At 47.1% G+C, this 26,232-nt stretch overlaps 1 protein-coding gene across 1 annotated transcript in view; it reads left to right on the top strand.

Moving 5' to 3' along the window:
- The window catches only part of PAPPA (pappalysin 1), a 235,286-nt gene that overhangs the window by 102,828 nt on the left and 106,226 nt on the right, over positions 1-26,232 (top strand). Inside the window, exons 8-9 of the mRNA XM_032307751.1 lie at positions 6,326-6,454; positions 11,392-11,483. Of these exons, the coding sequence (XP_032163642.1) occupies positions 6,326-6,454; positions 11,392-11,483 (221 nt within the window). The remainder of the gene's footprint in view (positions 1-6,325; positions 6,455-11,391; positions 11,484-26,232) is intronic.

The following is a 26,232-nucleotide window of genomic DNA, read 5'->3' as shown; positions in this document are numbered from 1 at the left end:
TGAATGTGTAGATTGCTTTGGGTAGCATAGACATTTTAACAGAATTTGTTCTTTCAATCCATGAGCATGGAATGTTTCTCCATTTCTTTGTGTCTTCCTCAATTTCATTCATAATTGTTCTATAGTTTTCAAAATGTAGATACTTGACCTCTTTGGTTAGGTTTTATTCCTAGGTATCTTGTGGTTTGGGGAATATTACTCAGCCATCACAAAGAATGAAATCTTGCCATTTGCAATGACGTGGTTGGAACAAGAGGGTATTACGCTAGGCAAAAGAAGTCAGTCAGGGAAAGACAAATACCATATGACTTTACTCATATGTAGAATTTAAGAAACAAATCACATGAACATAGAGGAAGGGAAGGAAAATAAAATAAGATGAAAATTGAGAGGGAGACAAACCATAAGAGACTCTGAACTCTAGAAAACAAAAGTTGCGGGGAGGGGTTGGTAGGTAGGGGGAAGAGATAATCGGGTGATGGGCATTAAGGCGGGCACTTGATGTAATGAGCACTGGGTGTTATATGCAACTGATGAACCACTATATTCTACCTCTGAAACTAATTTAAAAATTAATAGTAATAATAGGGACAACCTAGGTATCCATCTAGAAAAGAATGGTCAAATAAAATATGGTATATCCATACAATAAAGACATCAGTGAAAATAATGAGCTAGATTTGTATGTATCAATATGTGGGATCTCAAAAGTAATGCTGGGCAAAAGATATGCCAGCTGCATACTGATAAATATGGTATTAAAACATTTATGAAATTTAAAATAAGTAAAATGGTGCCTATGTATAAAAAGTACAAAAACATTCATGATAAAAAGGGAAGAACACACAGGTGGATTGAAAACAATTATATAGAACGGTGTATTTTATTTCTTTTTACAACAGAAACAAGATGAAGAAAATAAGGCAGTGTTATAATTTGACAAATCTGGATAGTGAGCCTTCCAAGGACATTTTTTATAGTGTTTGCTCTGCTTGACTATATAACTGATATATTTGCTAATTAAGACAATAATAATGGTATGTGTAAAGTCATTTGGCACATCATCTCAGGCCCAGAAAATGACTGTTTTCCTTCTCGTCCCATTCTTGGCTGGAAGTTGGCATACAAAGTGCCTGGGTATTACCCTCTGATTCACAGCCTAAGGCAGAACTGGAAGATTTGGGCTCTTCCTGAGCCAGAGGCATCCTAGGTGGTCCCCCCACCATGTCTTCCAGCTCAGACAGTCTGGGTGGTAAATCCTGAACTACACCCATTCTCAGTGCACAAGTCTAACTGCTGAGGCAGCTTCTAGCTGGTAGAAATGATGCTGCACTGCATTTCTCATGAAATTAGAACTATGCACTGCAGAGCTGGTCCTCTTCCCACACTTCCATTTCACAGAAGAAGTGGATTGACAGAGAAAGGAAGTGGCTTGTGGTAGTGGTAGTGTTTAAAGCAGTGTTTATCTTTCTCCTAACTTTTAGAGCTTTCCAAGTGGTCTTTGTATGTGGACTCTACTTGGTTCAAAACTAGGTCTTTTAACTTCTGTTCTGTAGTATTTTCTCATTCATAAACTCTAGAAGTGCTGTCTTGCAATGGAGTTTGATAGACCTGGCTCAGGTCCCTCTCCCCAAAGCAGTGTCACTGTAGGCCATAGAGTAACCTTCCCAAATAGGACTTTCTTCATTTGAAAGGGGCGATCATCATCATTATTCCAGAAAATGTTGTTTCAATTAAATGAGATGATTCACAGGAAGTACTGAGCTTAGTGCCTGGCATATAACAAGTAGGTAACAAATGGAAATGACAATTGCTATCATTATTGCAGAAGAAGGAGTTTCAAAAAAGCATGACACAGTTACACAGACTATGTGGGGAGATAGTGTGTGATCAGTGAATGGTATGATATGGAAACAGTAGGGGATCAATAATGAGTGATGAAGAGGCTTTGGAGAGTGTTTCCTAGAAGTTACAAAATGAGATACTTCCATATTGCAGTGAGGTTCTCCATCCCTCTTTTCTTATATGGGACAGGAATCATATATCATAACTAGAAGGTAGAAAAACAGACCCAGAGAAGTGAAGTGACTTGCCCGTAGATTTCGGAGGGGCTTTAATGGACCAATTACAATACGAACTACACACCAACTCTTTAAGAAATATGCATTTTTGCCAAAAGCAAGGTCAGGTGGTCCTTAGCCTCCTTATGGATATTTATGTGCAAAATAATATTTTTTAAGATAACGATTTTATAATCTGTAAGTAAATTTTACTGAAAGATTGGGCTCTAGGCACCACTGGCTGGCTCAGTTGGTTCAGTGTGTGACTCTTGATCTTGATGTAGGTTTGAGCCCCACATTGGACGTAGACATCACTTAAACATAAAATCTTTAAAAAATAAATAAATAATATAAACGTTTGGGCTCTAGATCGCATATGTTACCATTAAGGTGACATTTCTGGGGATAAGTACTGAAAAATCATAGCACCTAAAAATGCTATATGTTTGTAATTGCCAGAAATGGAGAACTAAGGCTGATACATCACTTGAGACATTTGTGGAAGAATAGTTGTTAACAATTTTTTTTTTTTAAGTCATGCAAAAGATACATAAAACAACCACTCAAAAGTAGCCAAGCAATCTCACCCCATTTCAATACTGCAATTTGAGTTTATTAGCTGGACGTATGAAGTTAATCTGAGAGGTAGTTTGAGGAGTTGACCAATAAGTACCAATGGAGGTTTGCCTAAAAAAAATAATAATGAATAATGCTCAAAATTCTTTAAAGGTAACCGAAAGTGGTACAATTTATCATGTTTCAGATGAAGTGGTAACATTTTAGGTCCCCCCCAAAAAGAATAAATAGGGAGTATGGGCTTGGTAGTGTGCCCCCCATCACTGCCCTAAATGAGAAGATTTTGAGCTGGGGAGTGGGTTTGGACCTCAGAATAGTCTGATGGTGTTGGCAAGCCTGGAAAAGGGAGATACCAGGAGCAGGTTCAGACGTCAAGGCCGAGATATTGGCAGCAGCAGGGATGTAGAAGAAATGACATGGGAGATTTGGGGGTAGGGAAAAGTGACAGGGTTTAGGGTCTGCATGGAGGTGGGAGGTGCAGGAGAGGCAGGAATTCAAGTGACAGCATAAGACTGTCCAGATGGTTTTAGGAGCAGCTAAAAGGCACAATTTGACATCAATGTCCCACTTCTAGACCATCCACAAAACAGGTCCTAACCTCCAGCAAAGCCTTCGGAGGCCCCTAGTGTGTCCTTCTGAAAGAATTGTATTCTCCTGAGATGACTGAGCAAAGAGATCCTCATTTGGCATTAATTTTAACTTCAACTTGAAGAAAATGTAGTTTTAGCACAAGCTTTCTTCAGTGGAAAAACATAATATTTTTAATAGCAGTCATACTGTGCCCCGTTCTCTGCCTTTTACCAAGGGAGTGACTTGGGCTTCTATTGTCCTATCTGAAAACTTGGGGTAAAAACCTCTACTTCAGAGAGCTGCTGCCAGGCTTCCGTGAGATAAGGATGCATAAGCCATGTGCACACAGTTGGAAGAAGGAAGCTTATCAGGGTCTTCCTACCAATCAGAGTGTTCTATGTGATGCTAGTGGGTGAGAAAGAGGTGTGGGTGGAAGTTATGGGGAGACAGATTTTGCCCCAGGGTAAGTCAAACCTTCTGGGATCCAGAATTTTCAGAAATTGGAATAGCCACGTGGAGCGAGGAACGAGAGCAAGCTGCAGGCACAGAGGGTCTTCTAGACAAATGACGTGGCAGGATGGAGACTTTCCACTCAGCTGTGGCACACACCATAGGTGGTGTGGGTTTGGCTCACCGAGATCACATGTAGCTATCTGTCACTCCATCCCTTCTACTAAAGAGAGCATAGCTTAAGCCCAGTGAATGAGAATATTCATTGAAGCATTCGTTGTAATGGGTTAATATTTATTGACCATCATAGGCTGGGCACGTATGGGCTTTCTCTGTGTTCTCACATTCAGCCTGGAGGAAACTGCTGTGAGGTCAGGTTTATGACGAATTTGAAATGGGCTCAGGGCTGTGAAACACCTGCCTGTGACTTCTCAGCTTGGCAGCGAAGAAGCCAGGTAGAAACACATGTTGGCTTGCCTCAGACTTGTGTTTATGGAGACACAGGAGGAGGATGAAGCAAGGAGAGACGGCGGATGCGGGGAGGAGGGAAACGTTCACAGATCTTAGCAGAGCACCTAAATATTATCAGCCATAAATCATCTGTGACACACAGTACAAATGAAAAACACAATGTAGAGAAGTACTTTTCACACCCTCCTGCGATCCACAGAAGTGCTCCATCTGCTTCAGACGGGGGCCATATGCCCCCGGTGGCCTGCGACATAGCCTGAAGAAAACGTCTTATTGTATTTCATAACACGGCCATATTTGTTTAATACAAAACATGCCTCCATATTTTAGAGGAAAATGAATAGACAGTAGAATCCGCATCGTCTTTATCTTGGGCCTCTGTGTATCCACCGGGAAAACCACATCTTCCCACTGTCAGGGTATTTCAGTTTTAGAAGAACCACCAGAAAAAGTATCCGTGTGCTAGTTGAGAGGTGGATTAAAATATCTAATAAACGTTTTTAAACAGAAGAAAGCAAGCCTGTATCCACAAATTAACACCCCAGAAGTTTACAAGCCCACAGTTATTCATACATTCATACATATAATATCTCGAGATTTGTGTGCATTTTACATACTGAACTGTCATTGACAGAAGACTGATGGAATCCACAGGGACTTCTGGTCTACCCCCCAAAATTGCTTTCTGCTCCAGCACTGCCAAAACAAACTCTCTTTGGGGTAACAGGTCCGGCATTCTCCGGAAGGTTATATTCCTCCCTTGTGTCCTTCAGCGTTCATAAGCTCGTACTCATCGCTGTGTTGAGAGTCAGGAGACATTGGCTGCCCATTGCCTCTGCACCTGTTACCTTCTTGGCCTTATCCAAACAGCCCCAGCCCTAACAGCAGCTGAAACCACAGATGGGTAGGAGAACTTGAGATTTTTTGACATCATCCTTTTGTGTATGAAATCCCACCCTCCCCCCAACTCTGGAATCTAGTAGGAATTCTCTTCATTATCATTTTGTGGGTTCCCCCCCCCATGGTACTTTTTTAATATTAAAAAGTAAATCATTAATGCAGAGGGAGATAAAAAGGGGAATAACATCACCCTTTGAAAACGGTCAAAAAGGAAACGGGCATTGTGATTTCGTGATGTGGAACTGACATAAATATATCTCTCCCTTGGAGGATGATTGGCAGCAGCCAGGGTTGATGGCAGGAGGGATTCAAGCAGGGAGCTGAGAGGCGCTGAGGAAGGGGAGGGAGGAAATCAGGAGGAAGGCTGAGCATGAGGAAGTGGGAGCAGGCATTGCACTGGGAGGTCTTGTGAGCAGAGGGGAGATGCAGACTCGGCAAACTGAGGGTCTGGCAGCCCCCAGCGCCTGGAATTGTAATTTCAGAATCCCTCTTTGCAAGGGATGAGATTATTAAAACAGGCCTAAACTAGGGATTAGGGAGGCAGAATGCGGGCTGTTATTCAGTAGTGTATGATTGTAAGTTGATTAACCTTTCTATGTCTCAGATTTATCATCTGTAAAATAAACAGGAAAACATTAGGGCACATGTAGGGTTGCTTTGATTCTCGAATGAGAAAATACATGGGACGTGGGTCACCCCAAGCCTGACATTCAGTTAATAGCTGCTGCAATTGTTACTATTTTAGTCTCGAGTAAAAAAAAAAAAAAAAAAAAAAAAAAAAAGAGTGAGAGACAGAAGAGCAGGGGGGGACAGTTCCTGGATGTGCAGCATAAGGAAGCATGGGGTTTCTGTTCATTGCGTGCAAAGCAGGGAAAAGATCAGACCAATGCCCACAGAATCTGGCATGGTACTTTCCCAGCTCTGTCTGCTTATCGCATTTTGTTTTCCTGGTTGACATTCTCCCAAACACCTTCATTACGGGCTGCATACCATCTGGTTCTTATCCACCAGGGTTATTATAAAGGTTAAATTAAAGATAAAAGTACCTGGTAATATTCACGGCTGTCTGTCATTTGATGCTAGTCATTATTGCTGTACATTTTGGTGTGGTCCGTCATGCATAGGAGAGTGCCTTAACCGCAGGAGACAATTCATATTATTGGATAACTTAATGTGCATGTGATTTCAAACGCAAGCAAGACTGATAGAATGTACTCCAGGGGATCAGTTTTGTCTACCCCCGGGCATTGTGTCCGTATAGCTAATCATCTTTGTGAATACCCTTCTTTGTTTTCCAGGGATCTCAGTCTTGGCAGTGTGTACCAGTACTGGGTCATCACTATTTCCGGAAGTGAAGAGAGTGAGCCATCGCCAGCTGCCATCTACATCCATGGAAGTGGATACTGTGGCGATGGCATTATCCAGAAGTAAGTAGGTGTGATTAAGGAAGGGGGAGGGAGTGATGCTTGTGAGGTCAAGAGATGGCCAGGAGAGCTTACGGGAGGCTCTTCAGTGTGGGAGCTGTGAGCTACCAGCAATCGCTAGCAATCTGCCGATTTGTCTGCAGGTAGTTGCTGGCCTCAGAGGAAACGCAGTGGTTCTTTTTCAAACATGTATATTTCTTAAGTATGTAATACAATACGTGATTCTGACAGAGCGACCATTGTGCACTTACGATGGGTAGGCTCTTTCTCTTCAGCGTTTTGTGGGTACTGCAAGGATTCTGTTTGGCTTTTCCACTCCAGCCGACGTTCCATTAATGGGACCCAGGGCATCTGGGTCAAAACACTTCTACATTCTTTGCTGGTTAACCATTTCGTATTTCTTTGTTATTTCTGCGAAATACTGCATATTTCTTTGTTATTTCTGTTGTATCGTCTTATATGAACAATTTACAACATGGGTTAAAAGCTCATAAAGATAACAAAATACTCTAACTCACGGTAATGTTGAAGCCATAAATAGCAAACAGTACCCCAGAGTGAATACTGACTGTGAACATAAATAAGTACAGGGAGGCAAATGAACCAGAAAGTGAAAGACTCCACACGAGCAGCCGAAGAGGGAAAGTGTGAGTGGAGAATAGGAAGCTGTGTGTTTGCACCGTGGATGTTACTAGGACATCAGTCCATTTATCCCCTTGTCCACAGGGCAAGATATTGCGCAACTATGAAATGGGGGCAAGAAGCCATCCAGAGTCTTGCATTGTTTTTAAAAAAAATTTTTTTTTTAAAGTAAACCTTTGGGTTCTTTCCTCCCAAATTAGCACAAAAATGTTGTCTGGCACAAAACAGAATAGTTTTGTCCCTGGAGGTGAAAACACGACCAGAAACTGTTTGCAGTTAAGTTTCTTATTGCTAAAATTGCGTTCCTTATTGCTAACGTGGTTGCAAGTTACACTATTGCTAAGAGACTTTTAAAACTATGGGCCGATTTAATGACGAACATCACACGTGGAGAGGGCAAACCAGCTATTGGCGAAATCCCTTCATTAAATGGCGCTGTTGGGTGTCGTATAATATCTGGGCCACGTGGAATTGCAGGGACTGTTTCAGGAGGGGGAGGGGTGCTGTAAAGAGAATCCGTTTCACAGTTGGATGGAACTGCTGATGTGTAGACCGTGAATCCTACGAGTGGTACGTACATGAAAGAGAAGTGGTCGATGACTCTTTCTGGTGCTGGATGGGAAGAGCAATTTCATTTGGTAACATTGATTTTGTGGGATGTGATATAAACTGGAAACCTGCTTTGGCATGAAAGGACCGGCCAGGAGTACAGCAAGGATAACGCCGGTTGTGCAAGTAAAGCATTTGCACGTGAATACCCGTCCACGCAGACGTCCAGAAGCCCTTTGCTTTCTGGTCCTGACTTCACATGGAAGGAGAGATCGAATGTTGCATATATGCCCAGGAGATGCCCAGCATGATACAGCTTTTGAACCTGGCTATGCAGAAAGGTGGTATGTACAAGTTCCTGCTGAGTGTGGAATTATGGAGCAAACCAAATGATGGCCAAGAATCTGACTCGCCAAACATAGAAGATAAAGCTCTTCCTTTGTCAGATAAGGAAACTCATGGTGTGCTGTTGTATGCAGTTAAAATCATGTCCAGATGCAGCAACCAAACAGGACGATACAGTTTCTGGTGCTTAAGATAACACGACTGGGGAAAGGGGAACCACTCACCATTCTCTCCCACATGAAGACATCACCCTCTGGCTCTGGACACAGCTGTTGTCTGATGGAATACTGAGCAGCAGAGCAAGGCAGTCTCCAGGGAGCGTGCCCCATCATTTGTGGGCCCAAGACTGAGCTGCAGTCCAGAATATCCAGGAAACATTTGCGGCCATTGCTGACAACCCATAATTGTGATTTGGGATTTTCTAATTTAGCACAAAGAATACAAAAAAAGAAAGAAAGAAAGAAAGAAACTCACCAGATGTGGAACCTGACCTACAACTCAGTCTGTCCATTTTGGAGCCAGATATCGACGTATTGGTAGAACGCTGCAAACAATATCATTCTTGCTGATCTAGAACTATTCTTATTATTTTTTATTTTATTGTTAATATAAGTAGTGTTTTCAACAAGGTTTTCAAAAAATTTTTAAAGATTTTATTTATTTATTTGACAGACAGAGATCACAAGTAAGTAGAGAGGCAGGTAGCAGGGGGTGGGTGGTGGGGACAGGCTCCCAGCTGAGCAGAGAGCCCGGTGCAGGGCTTGATCCCAGGACCCTGAGATCATGACCTGAGATGAAGGCAGAGGCTTAACCCACTGAGCCAGCCAGGCACCCCTCTATAAGGCTTTTTTAGTATTTTACCTAGAGTTGGTATCCTACACAGAAATCACTTAAGTTTCCAAATAGTTGTTGACATGCTTTATAGAAAACCAAATGCAGCTTATGGGTGGTTCCCTCGGCAAAAACAAACAAACAAAAACTCTGAGGCAAAGGACGAATGTCATCTTAGCTAACTGGATTCTTCACGGGATGACATGTGCTGATTCGCTCTATGTATTTAAGGGAGTTTACAAAGATACTCAGGATCAAAACTTAATAATGAGTCCCCAGTGGAGAAGTGGATACATATGATGATAATATTCATAAATGTTTGTTGAGCCTTCACTGTGTGTTAGCATTGGGCTACACTATTATCTCCTTGGGTCCTTCCGACAATTATATGAAATCGGTTCTATTACTGCACTTTACAGAAGAGACAACTGATGTACAAAGGCTGATATGGCTTTCTTGAACTCACACACCCAACAAAGCAGAACCAAGATGTGAATCTGGGGTCCCTGTTCTCATTTGGATTCCCCATTGCCTCACTGGGTCACCAGTAGCCCTGCAAGACTGACAAGTGAAGGAGCAGCTCCATGCTTTCTGCCGTATTCCAGGCACTGTGCCTGGCATTGCGCTGCTAGGATGACAAAGACTGTCATTTCCTTTGGCATCTGGAAACCCAGTATAGGGAGCTGTCAGGCAAACACGTGAAGGTGGTCCGTTTGACAGGTGCTGGGGTGGATGGAGCCTAGTGTCTTTGATCGCAGAGAAAATGGCCACCCACTCCAGCATGGGAGGTCAGAGAAGGTTTTTCAGGAGCTCTCTGTGTAATGATAGATCTGCCATACCTAGAAGATATTTGTGGTGACACTAACGTTTTGCTTAAACCAATACAACATACTGTTTGGCGGGTTAGATGTGTTCTTTGTGGCTTTGGGAAACCAGCCCAGGTTTAAAAAAAAAAAGTCTCCCTAGATAACCCATGAGATAGCTAAGTAACACAAGGCTATCACCAGTTTCCAACACTCGAGGTTCACTGGCAGAGATTGGAAATATGGGCTCAGCTTGGAATATGGACTTCTCTTCTCCTCAGTTCATGCATTTGCAGACAGGAGAGTTGAAAAATCCCTGCACCGCCCCGCCATCGCCATCGTAAGGATTGATGGCGAGGCCCCCTCCTGCTACTCTGACATCTCCTTAAAGCAACAAACATTGCCCAGTGTTAATTGCCCGAGTGAAAGGAAAAGTCTTAGGCCTCTTCCCTGCTTCCACGGGTCCCAGCTGGTCCCTGGGGAGGGAGGGACAGCTGCCACACACTCTGCAGAGACCTCCCAGGACTGAGTGGGAACGGGAACCCTGACTCCCTGAGCATCTTCTATCTGTCATGCACCGTGCCCGCCACGTCAATTCCATTCCGTTCTTGCGCCGGCTCTAAGGAGCGGGTAGAGTTACCGCCATTTGAACCTGTCGGAACGCGGACACTTGGCGTCTGGAATAGCGTGGTCTGGGGGATTCTTCTGCCGTGATGGAAACCTATTCTGTGCTCTTCTGTTCAGTAGCCACTTGCTCCTGATCACATACAAGGATCAAGGGCTTACGTTGTGGCGACTGCGACTGAAGAATGGAAGTTTACGTTATTTTTAGTCTTTATTGATTTAAATGGTCCAGTTGAGATTAGGAGACGTGTCTGAGATCATGCGGCGGGTTTGAAATAAGGGGATCTAAACCCAAGTTTTCTGTTTCTCAAAGGTTGGGTGTTTTCCAGGTCTTGATCATCTATTCGGTCTTTTCAGCACTTTCTCCTCCTCCTCGTCTCCTCGGTCCAGCATTGCTCCAGCATTGCTCAGTTTCTGCCCGTCCCAACCTCTGCTGAACCGCCCTGAGCTGATAGGAATAATTCTATCTAAACAAAACAAACAAACAAGAGGAGACACTTTAATTTCCTAATAGTGTACTTCCATGGGCTTTGGAGTTCCTCACACCATGAAATGACACCCCGGATGGAGAAAGCAATACTTTCTCGTGAAAGGAAGACCAGACCCAGGCATGTGTCTGGGGAAAAAAAAAGAAATCTTTATTCTTAAATTCACGATTGGGAGCAGGGCGGCGGTGGGGAGCAGGGAGGAGGCTAAGGCAGGGCATAGTAAAGAACAGGATTTATGTTTCAGAAGCTCAGAAATTTCCTTCAAGTCCACCCATTTAAAATGGCGGTGAGATCTCCCAGACCCGCCTGGGGTGGGGGGCCGGGGTGGGGGGACAAGGTTGTTTCCTTCATCCCTTCATCCGTGCCTTTCTCCCATCTGACTTAACCGGCAAGATCTCGGACAACAGGTTTGAGGCATGAACTCTGCTTCGCTGTGGCAAGCACAGAATAAGGCAGGGGTTGTAGGATCTTACACACGTCTATCTTTATAGGTCTCGTGGAAGAAGAAGAAATGGACACTGGGGCGTGAGAGACTTGCCTGAGGCCTCTTGGAAAGTTCCTGGCCTGGGGAGGGACTCTCCCATGGTCTGCTGTGGTTCTGCAGTTGCTCCCTCTCTCTCCGTCTGTCTGACACATCTCTCTCCGATCTCTTCTGCAGAAGCCAAGGTGAGGAATGTGATGACATGAACAAGCTCAGCGGTGACGGCTGCTCCCTCTTCTGCCGAAGGGAAGACTCCTTCAATTGCATTGGTAAGTCTGTGTCATTTCTTGGGGCTCAGCTGGAGAAGGGGACCGTGCGGGATGGTCAAGTCAACAACAGCAGTCCTGAGGACTGATGATGGTTTACTCCTTAGTCTTAAAAACACTGACAGATCGCCTCCTGTGGGCCAGACCCTGTGGGGAGAACCAGGGCATAGAGCAATGGGAAGCAAAGGAAAACCAGCAAATGCTCCTGCCCTCCCGGAGCTTAGAGTCCCTCCCGTGGGTGACAGCAGTGGCTGCTGGTAACTTTTAAGCTAGCTTCGCATTGCTTACACCAACGCTGTTTTTCAGGCCAGCTCTCCAGGAGGGTGCTTAGTGTAGAATTTTAAAGGCTAGTATTCTCGCATTAGAGATAAGAAAACATCCCAGGCCAGAGAGATGATGACGGTGATCAGAAACTCTTGGGTTAGGAGTGATTGGACACAGAACCAGGGCTTGAACCTGATTCTGCCTGATTCTTAAGCACGCGCCCAGCTCTTTCTGCTGTACGACCTCCAGCCAAGGTCCCAGAACCCCCGTGGTCCCCTTCGCACACTCAGAACCTCTGGCCGCGTCTCTGACGGGAGAGTGGAGGAAGAGCAGACAAGCCCGTGTTGAGAAAGCAAACGTCCTTTTCCCACCTTTACGGAGTCAGATGGGAAATTTGTTTTCCTCTGGCTTCTCGCTGGTCTTGTTGTTTTAGTCCCACTTGGGAGGCCCTGACCAGCCCGGGGCTGGTAAACAGACAGGGGTTGGGGGGCAGGGATGGAATTTTGAGCTGGCTCAGATGAGATCATACTTCCTTTAAGATGCAAATCGATACCTGAAGATCAAAGGTCCTCCGGCTAATCCCCTGGGCTAGAGGTGAAAAATAATCACAATCATTTGCAAGTACAAAAGACAGAGGTGCTCTATCCGAGAAGGGAAGGGGCAGCTACTGAGGGCATGAAAACACTGGCGGGAAGATTTCACCCTGAAAGGCAATTTTCTAGGAAGACTAAAGGGAAGGAAATGTCATCGGGTCCTCACATTCACAGTGCATTACAGGGAATGCATTTAGACCTTCCTTCTCCTGGGGGACTGTGAACACTGTGAGCTCTTCACCATGCACCCTTAGTCCGTCCTCAGCACACACGGGTCGAGCATCTCCTGTCTCCTTGGCACTAAGTGTGGGCTCATCAACACAATAAGAGGTGTCCCACAGCTAACTGTGAATGGAAAAAAGGAAGATGTGGAGGAAGGAAAGATAAGAATTTCCAGGCAGGACCTTGGGTTTTTTTTTTTTTTTTTAAGATTTTATTTATTTATTTGATAGAGAGAGATCACAAGTAGGCAGAGAGGCAGGCAGAGAGGAGGAAGCAGGCTCCCTGCTGAGCAGAGAGCCCGATGTGGGACTCCATCCCAGGACCCTGAGATCATGACCGGAGCTGAAGGTAGCAGCTTAACCCACTGAGCCACCCAAGCGCCCCAGGACCTCGGGTTTTTAAATGATAGAAGGCTATTTTCTTGGCTCTGCTGATTTGAGCACGGTCCACAGTAAAAAACTTGACGTTTGCCTAGTGGTAGGGCAGAAGGAGTCTGGGCAGAAAGTTAGAAAAACCAGGCGTTGGTCCTCACTGTGCTGAGAAGTTGCCGTGTAACCCTGCCCAAGCTGCTTCCCTAGTTTGGGCCTCAGTTTACCTGGTGGAAAGGTCAAAGTATTGGGTTAGGTGGTCTCTAACAGCCTTAGCTGTACTCGACTTGTGTTCTTTCCAAGGTGTGTAGCTGTTTCCCACTCCCAGATCATGCTGGAAAATATCTACCTATTTTGCTTGCACTAAGGTGGCATGCAACAGAGGTGCTTCTGGAAGGAAGGGAGGGTGTGGTGGTGAAGGTAAGATAGGGGACCTTCCAAGAGATGCTCGGGTGGCCTGACGCCTACATTCTGGGGTGCTTTGGAGCTGTGCAGCAATTCACGAAAACAAGGGTCCCTCCTCCAGGGGGAAGTTCATCATGCACAGTAGGGGTCTGCAAACTACAGTCCATGGGCCAGACTGGCCCACTGCCTCTACTGGAAAGTAAAGTCCTACTGGAACAGAGCATGCTCATTACTCTACCTATTGTCTGTGGCTGCTTTCCTACTACAAGTTACTGAGCGGGTACAGCAGAGGCACTATGACCCAAAGAGCCCAAAATATTTACTATGCTGGCAGATCTTTGCTGGCCTCCTGGCTCATGGATTGGAAGTCTTTCATACTCTTGGTTTTCTGAGTCTGGTGCAGAGAGGAGGTGACAGTTACGACATGACTCGCCATTTCTAAGAGAAAGAACTGACTTTTAAGCAGACAGCAGTGGGGCCTGGGAGACTCTTAGATATAGCACTGGGCAGTGAGTCCAGTCTTAGTGGGCCTAACTTTCTGCCTCAACTTTGGCCAGAATGACTGTTCAGGACTAGATCAGTGATTTGCTGTGTTAACCGAGATGCTTAAACAGAAAGAGGCGAAGACAAGGGAGGTGTCACAAAGGTGAGATCTGGGCCCTCCTAGGTCTCCTTCAGACACTATTGTTCGGTACTAGATGCTAAGTGTTCTACTGGCAATGACAATATTTATCAAACCCCCATGATGCACCAAGCACATTTATAAATTCCAATTTTCATAATAGTCTTTTATGGTCCTGTTTTTATGCAAGAGGCAGCTGAAGCCTGAGGGGTGAACCAAGGATAAGCAGTTAAATGGTAGAACCAGGACGCAAACCCAGAGTCTGACTTCAGACGGTGGTGAGCTACCTGCAAAAAAAAAAAAAAAAAAAAGGTGACTCCTGGTCTTGTAGGGCTTTGAGGCGAACAAGGAAGACTGTGCCTTAGAACAGTCTGTCTGGTGAATTAATGGACCGGGATACAGAATGGCCAGTGGTGTGGATGGCGTCCAGGGAGGACTCCGTATTACCTGGTATGTGGAATATGGTTTGTGTTAGAGAAGCAACCTCAGCTACACCCCCACCCTCACCAGTTAGAATTCCATTATAGAGACTCAGTGAGACACAGGACATTCCAAGAATTAAGGAGTCTACCCGGGGATCCCAACTCCCAGGAACTACATTCCAAGGACAAACTCCATGCCTTTGAGTCTAGAAAACCATCGTCCCTTAAGAACAGCTGAAGAATAGACAGAGAGTCTTTTGGCTCCCACCACAGGCAGCTTCAGTGAGTCAGAGAAATGGCACTGGCGTGTGGGAGGCTTTGCTGAGGTGGACTGGTTTCATCATTATGTTTGTCAAGACAAGCAGCTGAGGGAACCGGCTCGAGTGAGGCTGTCTCGGGCTCACGCTGTGGCTTAGACATGCGACCTTAGCTGAATGTCGGTGTTCTCATCCAAAAACAATGGTGGAAGTCCTGGGACTCAACTGTGGAAGATATTAATCAATAATTTTGGAAACTTACTCTCTGATTCTCCTTCCTAGATTTAGGAAATAACGCTCCTTGATGGAATAATAATGGGGCAGAGCCCAAGCCCTCTACCAAAGTTGAAAATCCAAAAGTCTCCTTCCCGGACTCCCCTTTACAGCTTGAGTGTAAAGAGCCACACTTTCCCCCAGTCATTCTGATAAGGATGGCTGTCATCCGTGTGTTCCCAAAGTACCAGTGACAGCATGTGGCTGGAGTGTGAAAGTGACCACGTTCTAATATCTTCACAAGACCAGCCTTGGGACCTGATCTTGAGCTTAGAATTGGGCTTCAGAGTGTGCAAGCCTGGCTCTCTGCGCCCCCCCGCCGAGAGTGTTCTGTAGCCTGTCAATATTCTCTGAATAGCTTTTGTTTGCTCGTTTTGCTTCAGTTGGCCAAAGTTGGTTTCTGTTGACTGTCACTTAGAATCCTGACCAAAAACTCAAATTGTCATAAGATGCTATAAGGTTTAGCCCCATTCTTAGCAAGTTGGATGTGCTTGATGTACACGAACTGTTACTCACCCCCGTGCCTGTGGAGGTGTGGGGGTAGGGGCTGAGTAGCAGCAACGACCACCATTGACAGTCACCCATTAGGTGGGGTGCATGTCCTGTGTCAGGCCCCCTTTCTTTAGTGTGAGCCTGTGAAAGGACTCTTACACCCAGATGAGGGATCTAAGACCTATTATCATGTCTTAACCGGACCAAGGTAACAGGCCTCATAGAGGTGGGATCCCATCTCAGACTGCGTAGAGACCCCCTGCTTTTTCTACTCTGCTCCTCTGCCCAGCGTCTAAATGGATGAATTCCTTCTCTCCTCCCTCCCTTCTGCCTTCCTTGCGCTCTTCTTCCCCTTCATTATTTTTTGTCCCCGACTGTTTAGTTGGGCCAGTGTTTTCCCTGGGTTTGGTGACACTAGTGTGAGGGTGGGTGACAGATTTATGGTGGCATTCCCATTCACTTTTCAGAAGCCCACACATCCGGAAGTATTCCCAAGGTGCCAGTGTGTGATTAGGCAACACCCCGGGACTTCCCTTTCCCACTTTCCCACCCCGGCGCCCTCATCCCCCAGCACATAATGACTTGCTTGTTAAAAGGAACCACCCACAAGACCTCTTAGGCAATGTAGGCTGCATCCCCAGCGATGTGGAAATTATCTTGTCCTTTTCCCCCTTTTTAAAAAACATAACATACACCAGGCCTTAGGTTTCAGTTAAAAAATGCGGTATCAGTCAAATGATAACTCCCCACCGCACTCCCTCACCCCCACCCCAACAGACGCTGGCTGGAGGCAGTGTTCGGCAGCGCTGGGAATTCTGTTCCTACAGCACTGAGTCATAAACTACAGCCAGGCTGCTGATAAAAGCTGAAGGCGGGAAGGTAGTGTTCAAATTGGACAAAATGGGAAACATCCGCAAAAGGGGCTCTACCCAGGGTTACATCTCAAGCCAGCCCTGGGAGTGAGCTACCTTCTGAGATGACACGCAGTCCCCTGCGGGAGATGTACTTGTGGAGGATTCCTCATGCTCCGTTTTCATTACTGCCCTGTGTCCTTTCAGGATGGCTGGTCCCAGGGAGGAATTTAGATGCGGGGGCCTGGGCTGCAGCTCAGCATCTAGCAGCCTCAGTTTCCCCCTCTGTGACAGGAGAGGGATCGGACTGAAGACTAGAGTCTTCTCCTAGGAAAAGGCTTCTTTTCCTGTCTCACATTGGCATCCTCTGTGTGTCCTCTGTTTAAAGACTTTGGGGTTTCAAATCCTACTTGATGCTGATACACAGTTAGGAAAACAACCCCACGTTGTTATTCCTGTAGGTCTCTTTTTCTTGCTTCTTCCTGACTCCCCGCCTTTCCACCATGCCGGGGGCTGCCGTGAGCATGACGTCATCTCTGGTCCCTGACATAGCATCTCCAGCCCTGTCCCGGAGCCAGGGCCAGTAACTCAATTATCTAGGAGGCAGCTGAGGCGGAGGAGGGGAAATCAGTCCTCCTCCCCACTCCCCAGTCCCTGGGAGGGGCGGGGGGTCACAGAGCCTTGTGGCCCCTGTGTCAGGCTGCCCTGGCCCGCTCTGAGCCAAGGCGAGAAAGAAAAACAAGAAGATGAATCGACATGTCTTTTCGGTGGATGTTCTAATGATACTTTAGAACAACAGTGACTGAAAAGAAAAACAGCATCTGGTTGGGGGGAGGGGAAGTGGAAAGGGGGGCAGAGAATGGGCTCTGCTGGGAGTTGCATTTGTTATTATTTTTCTTTCTAACGAAGTGAAATCATAATAAGACGATCCACCTCTCACCTTACAAAAAAATTAAAATGAAAAAAACCAAAATTAAACCTTCTCCTGGATGCGGGTATTTCTTCAGACTTCCCTCTGTGGGAAGCGTAAGTTTCACCAAGTGACCCTCCTGAAATAAAGCTTCCTTTGACTTGAAGCCGTGCCTTGAAAAGAAGAGAAGAGAAATGTGAGTGGTAGTCACAGTGGTGGTGGTGGTGGTGGTGATCAAGGCATGAAGGCAATCACTGTCAGGCTGGGTGGCGTGGTGACGTGTTGATTAAGCACATGGATTCTAGGCACACCTGGGTGGCGTAGTCGATTGAACCTCTGACTCTTGGCTTCAGCCCAGGTCGTGTTCTTGGGGTGATGGGATGGAGCCCACATCAGGCTCTGCGTTCAGCACAAAGTCTGCTTGAGGTTTTCTCTCCCTCTCCCTCTCCCTGTCCTGTGTGTGCTCTCTTGCTGTCGCTCACTTTCTCTCTCTCTCTCAAATAAATAAATCTTAAAACAAAAACAGAACATGGATTCTGGGTGACAAGCCTGGCTCAGCCACTTTGTAATCTGAGTTTCAGTTTTCTCATCAGTAAAATGGGCTGTAATAGATCCTACCTCTTAGGGCTCTTGTGAGGATGGTATGAGGTTATATATGTAAAGATCTTTAAAACAGTAGCACATGGTAAGCGTTACCTATGTGTTTGCTACTACTGTATTTTTCCTGCCTTTGTTAATGCCATTGATTCAGAAGTTGTATCAATCCACCCCAGAATCCTATGAGATAAATGATGTTATTATCCCAGTTGCCTACAAGAGATCCTCTGAGGTTCAGAAAGGTTAAGTAACTTGTCCAAAGTCCCACAGTCAGAAATAGCAGAGGAGGGGCACCTGGGTGGCTCAGTTGGTTAAGCCGCTGCCTTTGGCTCGGGTCGTGATCTCAGGGTCCTGGGATCGAGTCCCACATCGGGCTCTCTGCTCAGCGGGGGTCTGCTTCCCTCTTTCTCTCTCTGCCTGCATCTCTGCCTACTTGTGATCTCTGCCAAATAAATAAATAAGCAAAATCTTAAAAAAAAAAAAAAAAAGAAGAAGAAGAAGAAGAAAGAAAGAAATAGCTGAGGAGGGGTTCACAGTGCTCCGGGACAGGGTCTGCACACTGAACCATGCAGTCGTGTCATATGTAGGCACCTAAATGTCCTGGCTTCTGGGCTAAAAACCCTTTTCGTCCATGGTTTCATTCATTTTCCCATCAATTCTGCACATTTGGACTCATAATGCCCACTTCACCGATGAGGAAAGAGAGGTCCTGAGAGTGTCAGTGGCTTGTCCTAAGTACCCCAGTGGAGTGGATCAGAAAAGACCTCAGACCCCATCTGCCTGCCTCTAAAGACCGTGTCCAGTATCCGGATGAACTCCCAAGAAACAGCAGACAGCTTTCTCTTTTCCACTCTTTCTGCTTTGGTGCCATTGGCACACGGCAGGACGTGAAAGGGAATGCGTAGGTCTTCTGTGCCTTTTTCATGAGTCATGAAAACTACAACTTTCAGTTATTATCACCCTATAAACATTCCATGGCATAAACCCCCTGCCCCCGACAAAAGGCCCTCCTCTGTTTCGGGCTGTATTTTCACTTTTAAGAGCTCACCCTCCATGGACAGAAGCCACATTGTTTTTTAGCTTAGGAGGACTTTGACACTTAATCCTGTTGTCATGGCCAAGTGGCAGCGGCACAGGAGCCTGAGTTCAAACATCCCGTGTGTGTAATTACTCCCTAGGTCATCCTGGGCATCTCGCATGCTCTCTGTGGGTCTCGGTGTCCTCTCTGGAAAACGGGCATGATTATAACCCCGCGCTTGTGCTTAGAGGAAGATGGACATGACCATAGGGTGTTTAGCACAACGCATGGCAGTAAGTAGACCCTTGACAATGTCAGTCACTGCCGGGTCCTCTTCCCCTTCCTCACTCCCATGTCAGTAGTGACTGATACAAAGGCCTCTGATCCATGGGGTTGGGGGCGGGGAGTGGTCCTGAGCCTGCCATAAAAATGTGGTGGTCCCTTGTGCCAAGGGACCGCCCCCTTGATCTCAGCTCCCCCAGCTATCAGGTGATGGGATGAGCCAGATGAGCTCCCAGGGCCCTTTCAACTCTGACTTCCAGAATTTAAATCCGGGATCATTATTGTTTTTAAACTGTGCATTTTAAAAGAAATGGAGGCTTGGGGAGGAGAAAGGAATTCCTTTAACCTGCAGGGTCAAAGAGGGTCACTAAGGGGACAAAGGAGCAGGAAAGGGAGGCGATGGGGCGGAAGGCTGCGGAGAGGGGCAGGACTGAAGATCTGAAGTCCTCAACTGGGAGGTCTGATGGATGCATTCAAACAGCCCAAGTGGAGTCAGCACCGGTTAGGATCAAGCTGACCATCCAGCCTCAGACCTCGCTCGGCTCGCCACCTCCTTCGGAAACCCGGGAGGCCTACCCCACAGAGAGGCCAGGCTGGCATGAAAAGAAACAGGACCGCTCTGACGCCAGAAGGGAGGAATTCTAGCCCTCAGCCCAGGTCGGCTTCCTGACTCGCGGGGAGGGGTCAGGCTCAGAAGGGCTTGGAGCTTGAGTTTGAGGAATCAACACCACACTTTGATGTGCCCCTTTGAAAGGCAGCCTGACTTCCAGGCAGGTGAATCCTGGGAGCCAAGAACAAGGGCTTCTTTATGGCCTTTAAAGTGTGACCAGAGACCTGCCTCACCTCCCTGTGCCTCACTGTGCTTCTGTGCCACCATCGTGGCCGAGGTAGCCGGGGAGAGCCAGAGAGAGACAGAGGCCTGGAGGGCCAGGTGTTGGGGCATTTTTCTAGCTGCTGGCTTTCTGCTCTTTCTTGGGGACCATGTTGTGTTGGAAGATACACTTAATATTCATGAGCTGTGATCTCCACTTGAAGGGAGTGCCCCGGGGGAAATTGAAATATTAAGCAAGTGAGGGATATAGACCTAATTGTATTCTCCTTTTCTTTTTGGGCAGAGAAGTAATATGCTTAAAATAAAATGATGGATGAGCAGTCAGGATTGTGTGAAAAGCCCAGTGCTATAGCCGGCAGAATAAATCAGCTCTAACAGCCGCAGTCAGAACCAGGCAGGAGACCGTGCGAACTGGCTGCAGGATCCCACCACGTCATTCATTCCCACGTGTCTTGATGCCTGCTGTGTGCCTAGCCCGGTGCTAGGTGCAAGTGGACAAGGAAGCAGTGGTCAAGGAAGGCCAGGGGGATGGCACTAACAGTCGTCTGAATGCGGTTGTTGAAAGTGCCAGTAAGTGGATGTGCTTGAAAGTGTGTCCATGAAGGGCGTCCTTTACATGGGCTAATAGTCAGGAAGAGCCTCCTTGAGAACACCTACATTTATGCTAGACTTGAAGGTCAAACAGGAAATGGACAAATTAGGGAGATGTGGAGCAGGGTGATGGGATAAGGATTGCAAGAATTTCAGACTGTTAAATCCTCAAGGCAGAAAAGGGCTTGCAAGGGGGTCAGAGAAAGGCACCATGGCCAGATGGGAGTGAAGGAGGGAGTTGAGCCTGGAACCTTGCAAGTTCTCATCCTTTGGGCCCCTGAAGCCCTCGGGGAGGCCGTTGCTCCTGGTCTGACGTTCTGTGCCAAGCCCTGCACCAGGCATCTGAGGCAAGTGCCTGCTTGCATCACTCAAGGGTCAGCCAGCTGCTGCCCTTGACCAAGCCTGACCTGCAGCCCATCTGGGTCAGTTTCATTGAAACCCACGTATACTTCTTGGTTTTGGTATTTGCCAATACAAAGACAGAGTTGAGTAGTTCCAACAGAGACCTTGGAGGGCCCACAGAGCCAAAATATTTACTGTCTGGCCCTGTCCAGAAAAAGTACAGCTTACCGCTGGCATAGACAGATGAGCATCTAGGCAGGTAAAAGGATAGCCACTTGGGGAAATCAAGGCAGGGGGGAAATGAAGAGGTAAGGGTATTACCTCATTTCATCTTGCTCGTGGGCCTGGAGAAGCTTAGCTGTAATTGTACTGACCGCACATTTTCCCATTACACATGGGTCTCCCTTTATCCTTCGTGGAAGAAGTTAGCCTGTCCATTCTTGTGTCCCCAGCATTCAGCTCCAGCCGGTCATTAACTGATGCACTGAACTGAGTGACATTCTGTGACAGAAAAGAGTGCCCAGATGAGCCCGAACTGCTCACCACCTCAAGGCATCCCTTGAGGGGCTGCAGAAGGGAGCCTGTGGATATTGACAGAGAACCTTCTGCATGGTCTCATTTCAAACCAACAACACCCCCGGCAACCAGGCAATATTATCACCACTTTCCAAATGACACAACAGAGCCCCCAAATGTTTAAGTGACTTTTGAGAAAGTGGCCTTTGTTCAGTAAATATTTATCGAGCTGGAAAACCACCACACGGGGAAACAAACCTTCAGGAGCGATGCATCCCATGGCTGCTGGTGGCCTCACAGCCTACTTGACCTCGACTTTGGCTCTCCAGGAGGCAGTGGGAGGGCGGGGGTGGGGTGGAGTGGGGTGGGGTGGGTATTTGCTCCCATTCTACCCAAGGAGGAGCTGAAGCCTGGGGAGAGGAAGTGACTTGTCCTAAGCTGGTGATCCTTAAACAGCAGAGCCCCGATTAGAACCCAGATCTGTCTAGCTCTGCAAGCAGAGGAGCTGGGGCTGTCCTCCAAAATACCAGACTCTCAGAACAAGTAGGAGTGGCGAGACCTGTCTGTATATTTCCACTCTTCTTCCATCTCACCGTCCCTGACAGTAGACGTTGTAGTAGAAGTAGCTCATGATTAATTTCATTCGTTTTCATTAATTTAATGCTTTTTCTCTATTAACTCCCTTGATTAATTGCATTGACCCTCTGTGGTAGTTTTAATAGTATGCCAGCTAGAGGTGGCGGGATAAGAAAAAAGCACAGAGATGTTAAGTAATTTACTCAAGGCTTCCAGTAAAGGGAAGCCTGATTCTCAAGCCCTCGGGCTGAACTATTAATTTACACTACCTCTTGATCATTAAGGTTATCTAATAAAATGTGTCCTCTTGATCAAGCGTTGAACAGCCTGCCCGCAAACACATAATGAGAAGGAGAAACAATGCGTGTGCTGCAAAGGAATCTTCACATAACAAAAGGATCCCAGGGTCTCTTTAAGAAACACTATCTGAAGTGTTTGTTTACAGATCATTAAATACTTAACAGAGGGAGAAACTAGAAGCGACTTTCTTTTGGCTGCTACCGATTCAGTACCGAGAAGAAATTAAGATAAAGCAAATCTGAAATTATAATAATTTTTAAGGGATTGGGTTTTCAGTGTTCATTTGCCAGACGGAAAGATAAAACACTCCACACCCAGGGACTAGTCCTGCTTACCGGGGCTAAGGTTCCCTTCTCCCCCGCCCCAGGCAGCAGCCACAGGGGTCTCCCAAAGACAGCTGGAAGCCAATGTGACCAATCTCACACTGGTTTTTGTTGTTGTTGTTTTGGGGGGGGGGTCTGTATTAAGCGCCTACTGCATACAAAGCTCTGTGCTAGGTAGCATGCAGATGGGAGTGACAAGTGGCAGCAGAAGTCCTTCATTGGAGGACTTCATAAGAGCGGTGTTGTTAAGGACGGGCAGAGACTCCGGAACGGGATCACAGGAGGAATGTGAAAGCTCCCTGGCTTGGGGGGAATCTGTGAACCTTCCTGGGCACCTGGGCTCCTTAAGACCAGGTGCACAGCTCTGCTGCTATAAAGGTCCAGAATGAGGCTTCTTTTGGAGGGTGCAGTGAGTAAAGTGGTTCCAAAAAAAGCTACTCAGAGGAAGTCACTAGATAGGTGGGTGTCTGGGTGCGATTCTGCAGCAAGGCGTGGTTTCTGGGCAGAAGCCTAATGTGCCTTGAGCAGTTTTGTTAGACCAACCTCCCTGCAGTGGGATACTCTTCAAGGGCCAACCAAGTACTCTTGGCAAACTGATCTGAAGAGAAATCAGAGTGAGTTTGGCTTTCAACACCAGTGAGAAACCCCGCCCAAGTTACCCATTAGATTGAACTACAGTTGCAGGCCACTGTCGGCAGGGCTGCAGAAGGTCCCAGCTGGGGCCGATCCCTCAGTCCAAAACCACCCCTATAACTTGAGTTCAGCCTCATTACCCGTGAGAGGGCTGCACAAACATCCTAAACCCCTCTACCTTCCCATTTGTCGGTGTGCCCTTGGCCACGAGAACTCCTAAATGGAGAGAGAGAGAGAGAGAGAGAGACTGAATAGACTGAATGACCTGACCCAAGAGCACAGGAGACTGCGTCTCTGCGCCACGCTCTGTCCACCAAACATCTTTTTCCATCTGTGAAATGGGAGTGCCGTACCTCAGGTCTCCGGGAGCTGGGATGTATCTTTTCCATCCCTGATGAATGAGTTCATCCCAGATTTGTTGAGTGCCTTTTATGTGTCAGGTTCACGCTAGGCACTGAGGACGCCAGGTTGGTTTTTGTCCTTCAGAAAGTGTTCAGTAAATAACGATTACGATGACTATGAATAATCTAGTTCTTACAGGTATTGAACGCCCTGCCCCTGAAAGAGATCAAGCAGAAAGTTAAGAATCTTTACGCAGGGAAGCCATGAGGGGGGTTCTATTACATAGCATGATTTAATAAAACGATTTCAGTCTGTTTCTCCCCTAACTTATCTGGCTCTTTCTTGAAGTGTTGACATTTCCTCTGAAGTGTATCCCTTTCTAGTTTTCCTTAACCCCTCTGGCCATACCTACACAGTCCTTCTGTCCATGCTTTAAAATATTAGAGCTGTCCAGAGTCCCAAAAGGAGCTAGTTCTCATGCTATACTGTCCCCTTGAGCTCATCCTTACAAAACCAAAGACCCCAGAGTCTCTGTCTTCAGTCTGGGCTTTTCTCTGGACCTGTGTTTGGACTTGTAGACCTAGTTGCTCTAATTGAATACCCCCACGGTACTCAAACTCATCGCATCTGATAGCAAGCATACTGATTTTTCTCCCCAGACCTGCTGCAACTCCTGTTTCTCTCCTTCTCAACTGGTGGCGCCACTCGCCAACCAGACATTTCCCCTAGAAGCTTGGGAAACATCCTTCTGTCTTCCCTCTTAGTCATTCCCCACATCCAGCCAATTACCATGGTGCCCATTTGACCTTGAAACCTAGCCCCCTCCCCAAATCAGTCTCTCCTCCCTCTCCCCACCTTCCTTGCTCTGCCCCAGCCACCCCCCCCCGCCACCGTACCCCCACATCCAGCTCCTGCCTGGACTTTTGCAAGAGAAAATGGTCCCAGGTTCCCCATCTCTGGCTTGCCTTCACCTAGACTCCCCTGTAGTGAGAGCAGGCTTCCTAAAATGCAAACATCCCTTTGTCCCTCTCCCTCTGAAGAGTCAAATCTAAATCCCTTACTTGGTCCTCCATCATTCAAGGTCAGAAGCAGGCATTTGTACTTCACGCCCCAGCGTCTTCTGTGCTTTACAGACTAGGCTGTTTCCAGCTTCTGTTCCTTGGCTCCCAGAGACTGGCAAGCATCCCCACTCCCTGTCCTAGGACCCTGCAGAGTTTCAGCCCCAGCGTTCCCTTCCCAAGGGAAGCTTTCTCGAATCTGAAATCTGGGCAGCACTGAGGCCCTGTGTGTGTGGATGGGACGCCTTCCTCTGTGCTCCTGCAGTGTCTCCTGCCGCAGGCATGGACTTGCTGCCCCCCCAACCCCGAGTCCAGACTCTGGGCTCTTGGGGTGTTGAGAGCCTGTGTAATTCATCCGACTCCCCAGGATTCAGTCCTGGGCCTGGCAAAGAGTTTGCGGCTCAGTAAATACAGAATAAACGAGTGAAGGAAGGACATGTTTCTTAGCAGACACTTTTATTATTCACGCAACAAAGCGGAGGAGAGCTTTGTTGGTCTTTAGAGGCAGACAAACCCCTGTTTAAATCACAGGCCCTTCTGGCTTCTCGGGGTCCTCTCCTGTCCGGCAGGATGTCTCACTGTGATGGCCCCGGAGCGGAGTTGCTAGCGTTCCAATCCTATTTCTGCCTCAGAAGTGGGACGGAGGCTGCTACAGTTTCTTCATCTATAATGGGACCACGTCACGGGATTGACACGTCACGGGACTGACAGGCCACGGAGCCACAAAGCACTGTTACAAGTGTTCGCCAATACTGTTCTTTCGAGCCTCTTTTTCCTTTGGTATAAAGGAGAGGAGGGCTCCTCGGCGGCAGCCCTCGTTCCCCATCTCAGTACTGACCGTGGCCCTAACTCTTTGACAAGGTCCAGAACCTTAGCAGAAGGGATGTGCTGATCTGGGGGCCTTTGGTGGTTACTTCGATTCCCCCCCCCACCCCCAGAACTGTCTGATAACCCCAAACTGAGCTGCTTTTCAAAAGCCAGGCCCAATGCCTGCTAGCTTCCTTTTTGGGAGGGAGCCTAATTCACCAGTAGCTGGAAAGGATTGCAGGTAGGCCACCCCCCAGGCAGAGAATTCAAAGGAAAGTGGATAGCTGTGTAAATCGCACTGCTTTACCCCGGCATTTAAGCCGGCGCTCTTTGTTAAGGAAATTGATGGCTTTGTAAGCACTGCCTCTGAAGGGAGTGCTTGAGTTAAAGGCTCCCCATCTGTCCTCGTAAATTCCCTAATGGACTGTGGGCCCGGAGGCTGGGCCCCGGTGTGTCCAGTCACCTGCCAACAAAAACTCAGATTCCATTTAAAAAAAAAAAATTAAAAAGGTTTAACCAAAACAGAAGTGATTGAGCCCATGCCATGTAACTGGCACAGAGTAGCAGAAACAGATCGCTTCCTTGAGGGAAAGAGGGACTCCTGATCCTTCACGGAATCTGTTTCCCTGCTGGACTCCACGCCAGGTGTTTTTTTTATACAGCTTCTCATTTCATCCGCTGCATGTCTGAAAGGCAGTTGTTATCTCATGAATTTGCCCAGGAGGGAACCGGGACTCAGAGGGGACCTGTGTTGTGTGCTGCTGGGGAACGCCCAGCTCCTCAGCAGGGCACGATGTGGTGGCAGCTCCCTCCCCCAGACCCCGCATGGACCACAGCATCGCAGTCTAGGGCAGCC

The sequence above is a fragment of the Mustela erminea genome, chromosome 12, assembly GCF_009829155.1.
Source record: "Mustela erminea isolate mMusErm1 chromosome 12, mMusErm1.Pri, whole genome shotgun sequence".
NCBI lineage: Eukaryota > Metazoa > Chordata > Mammalia > Carnivora > Mustelidae > Mustela > Mustela erminea.
Note: the sequence above shows the minus strand (reverse complement) of the source record. Positions and strands in the feature narration are given on the sequence as shown.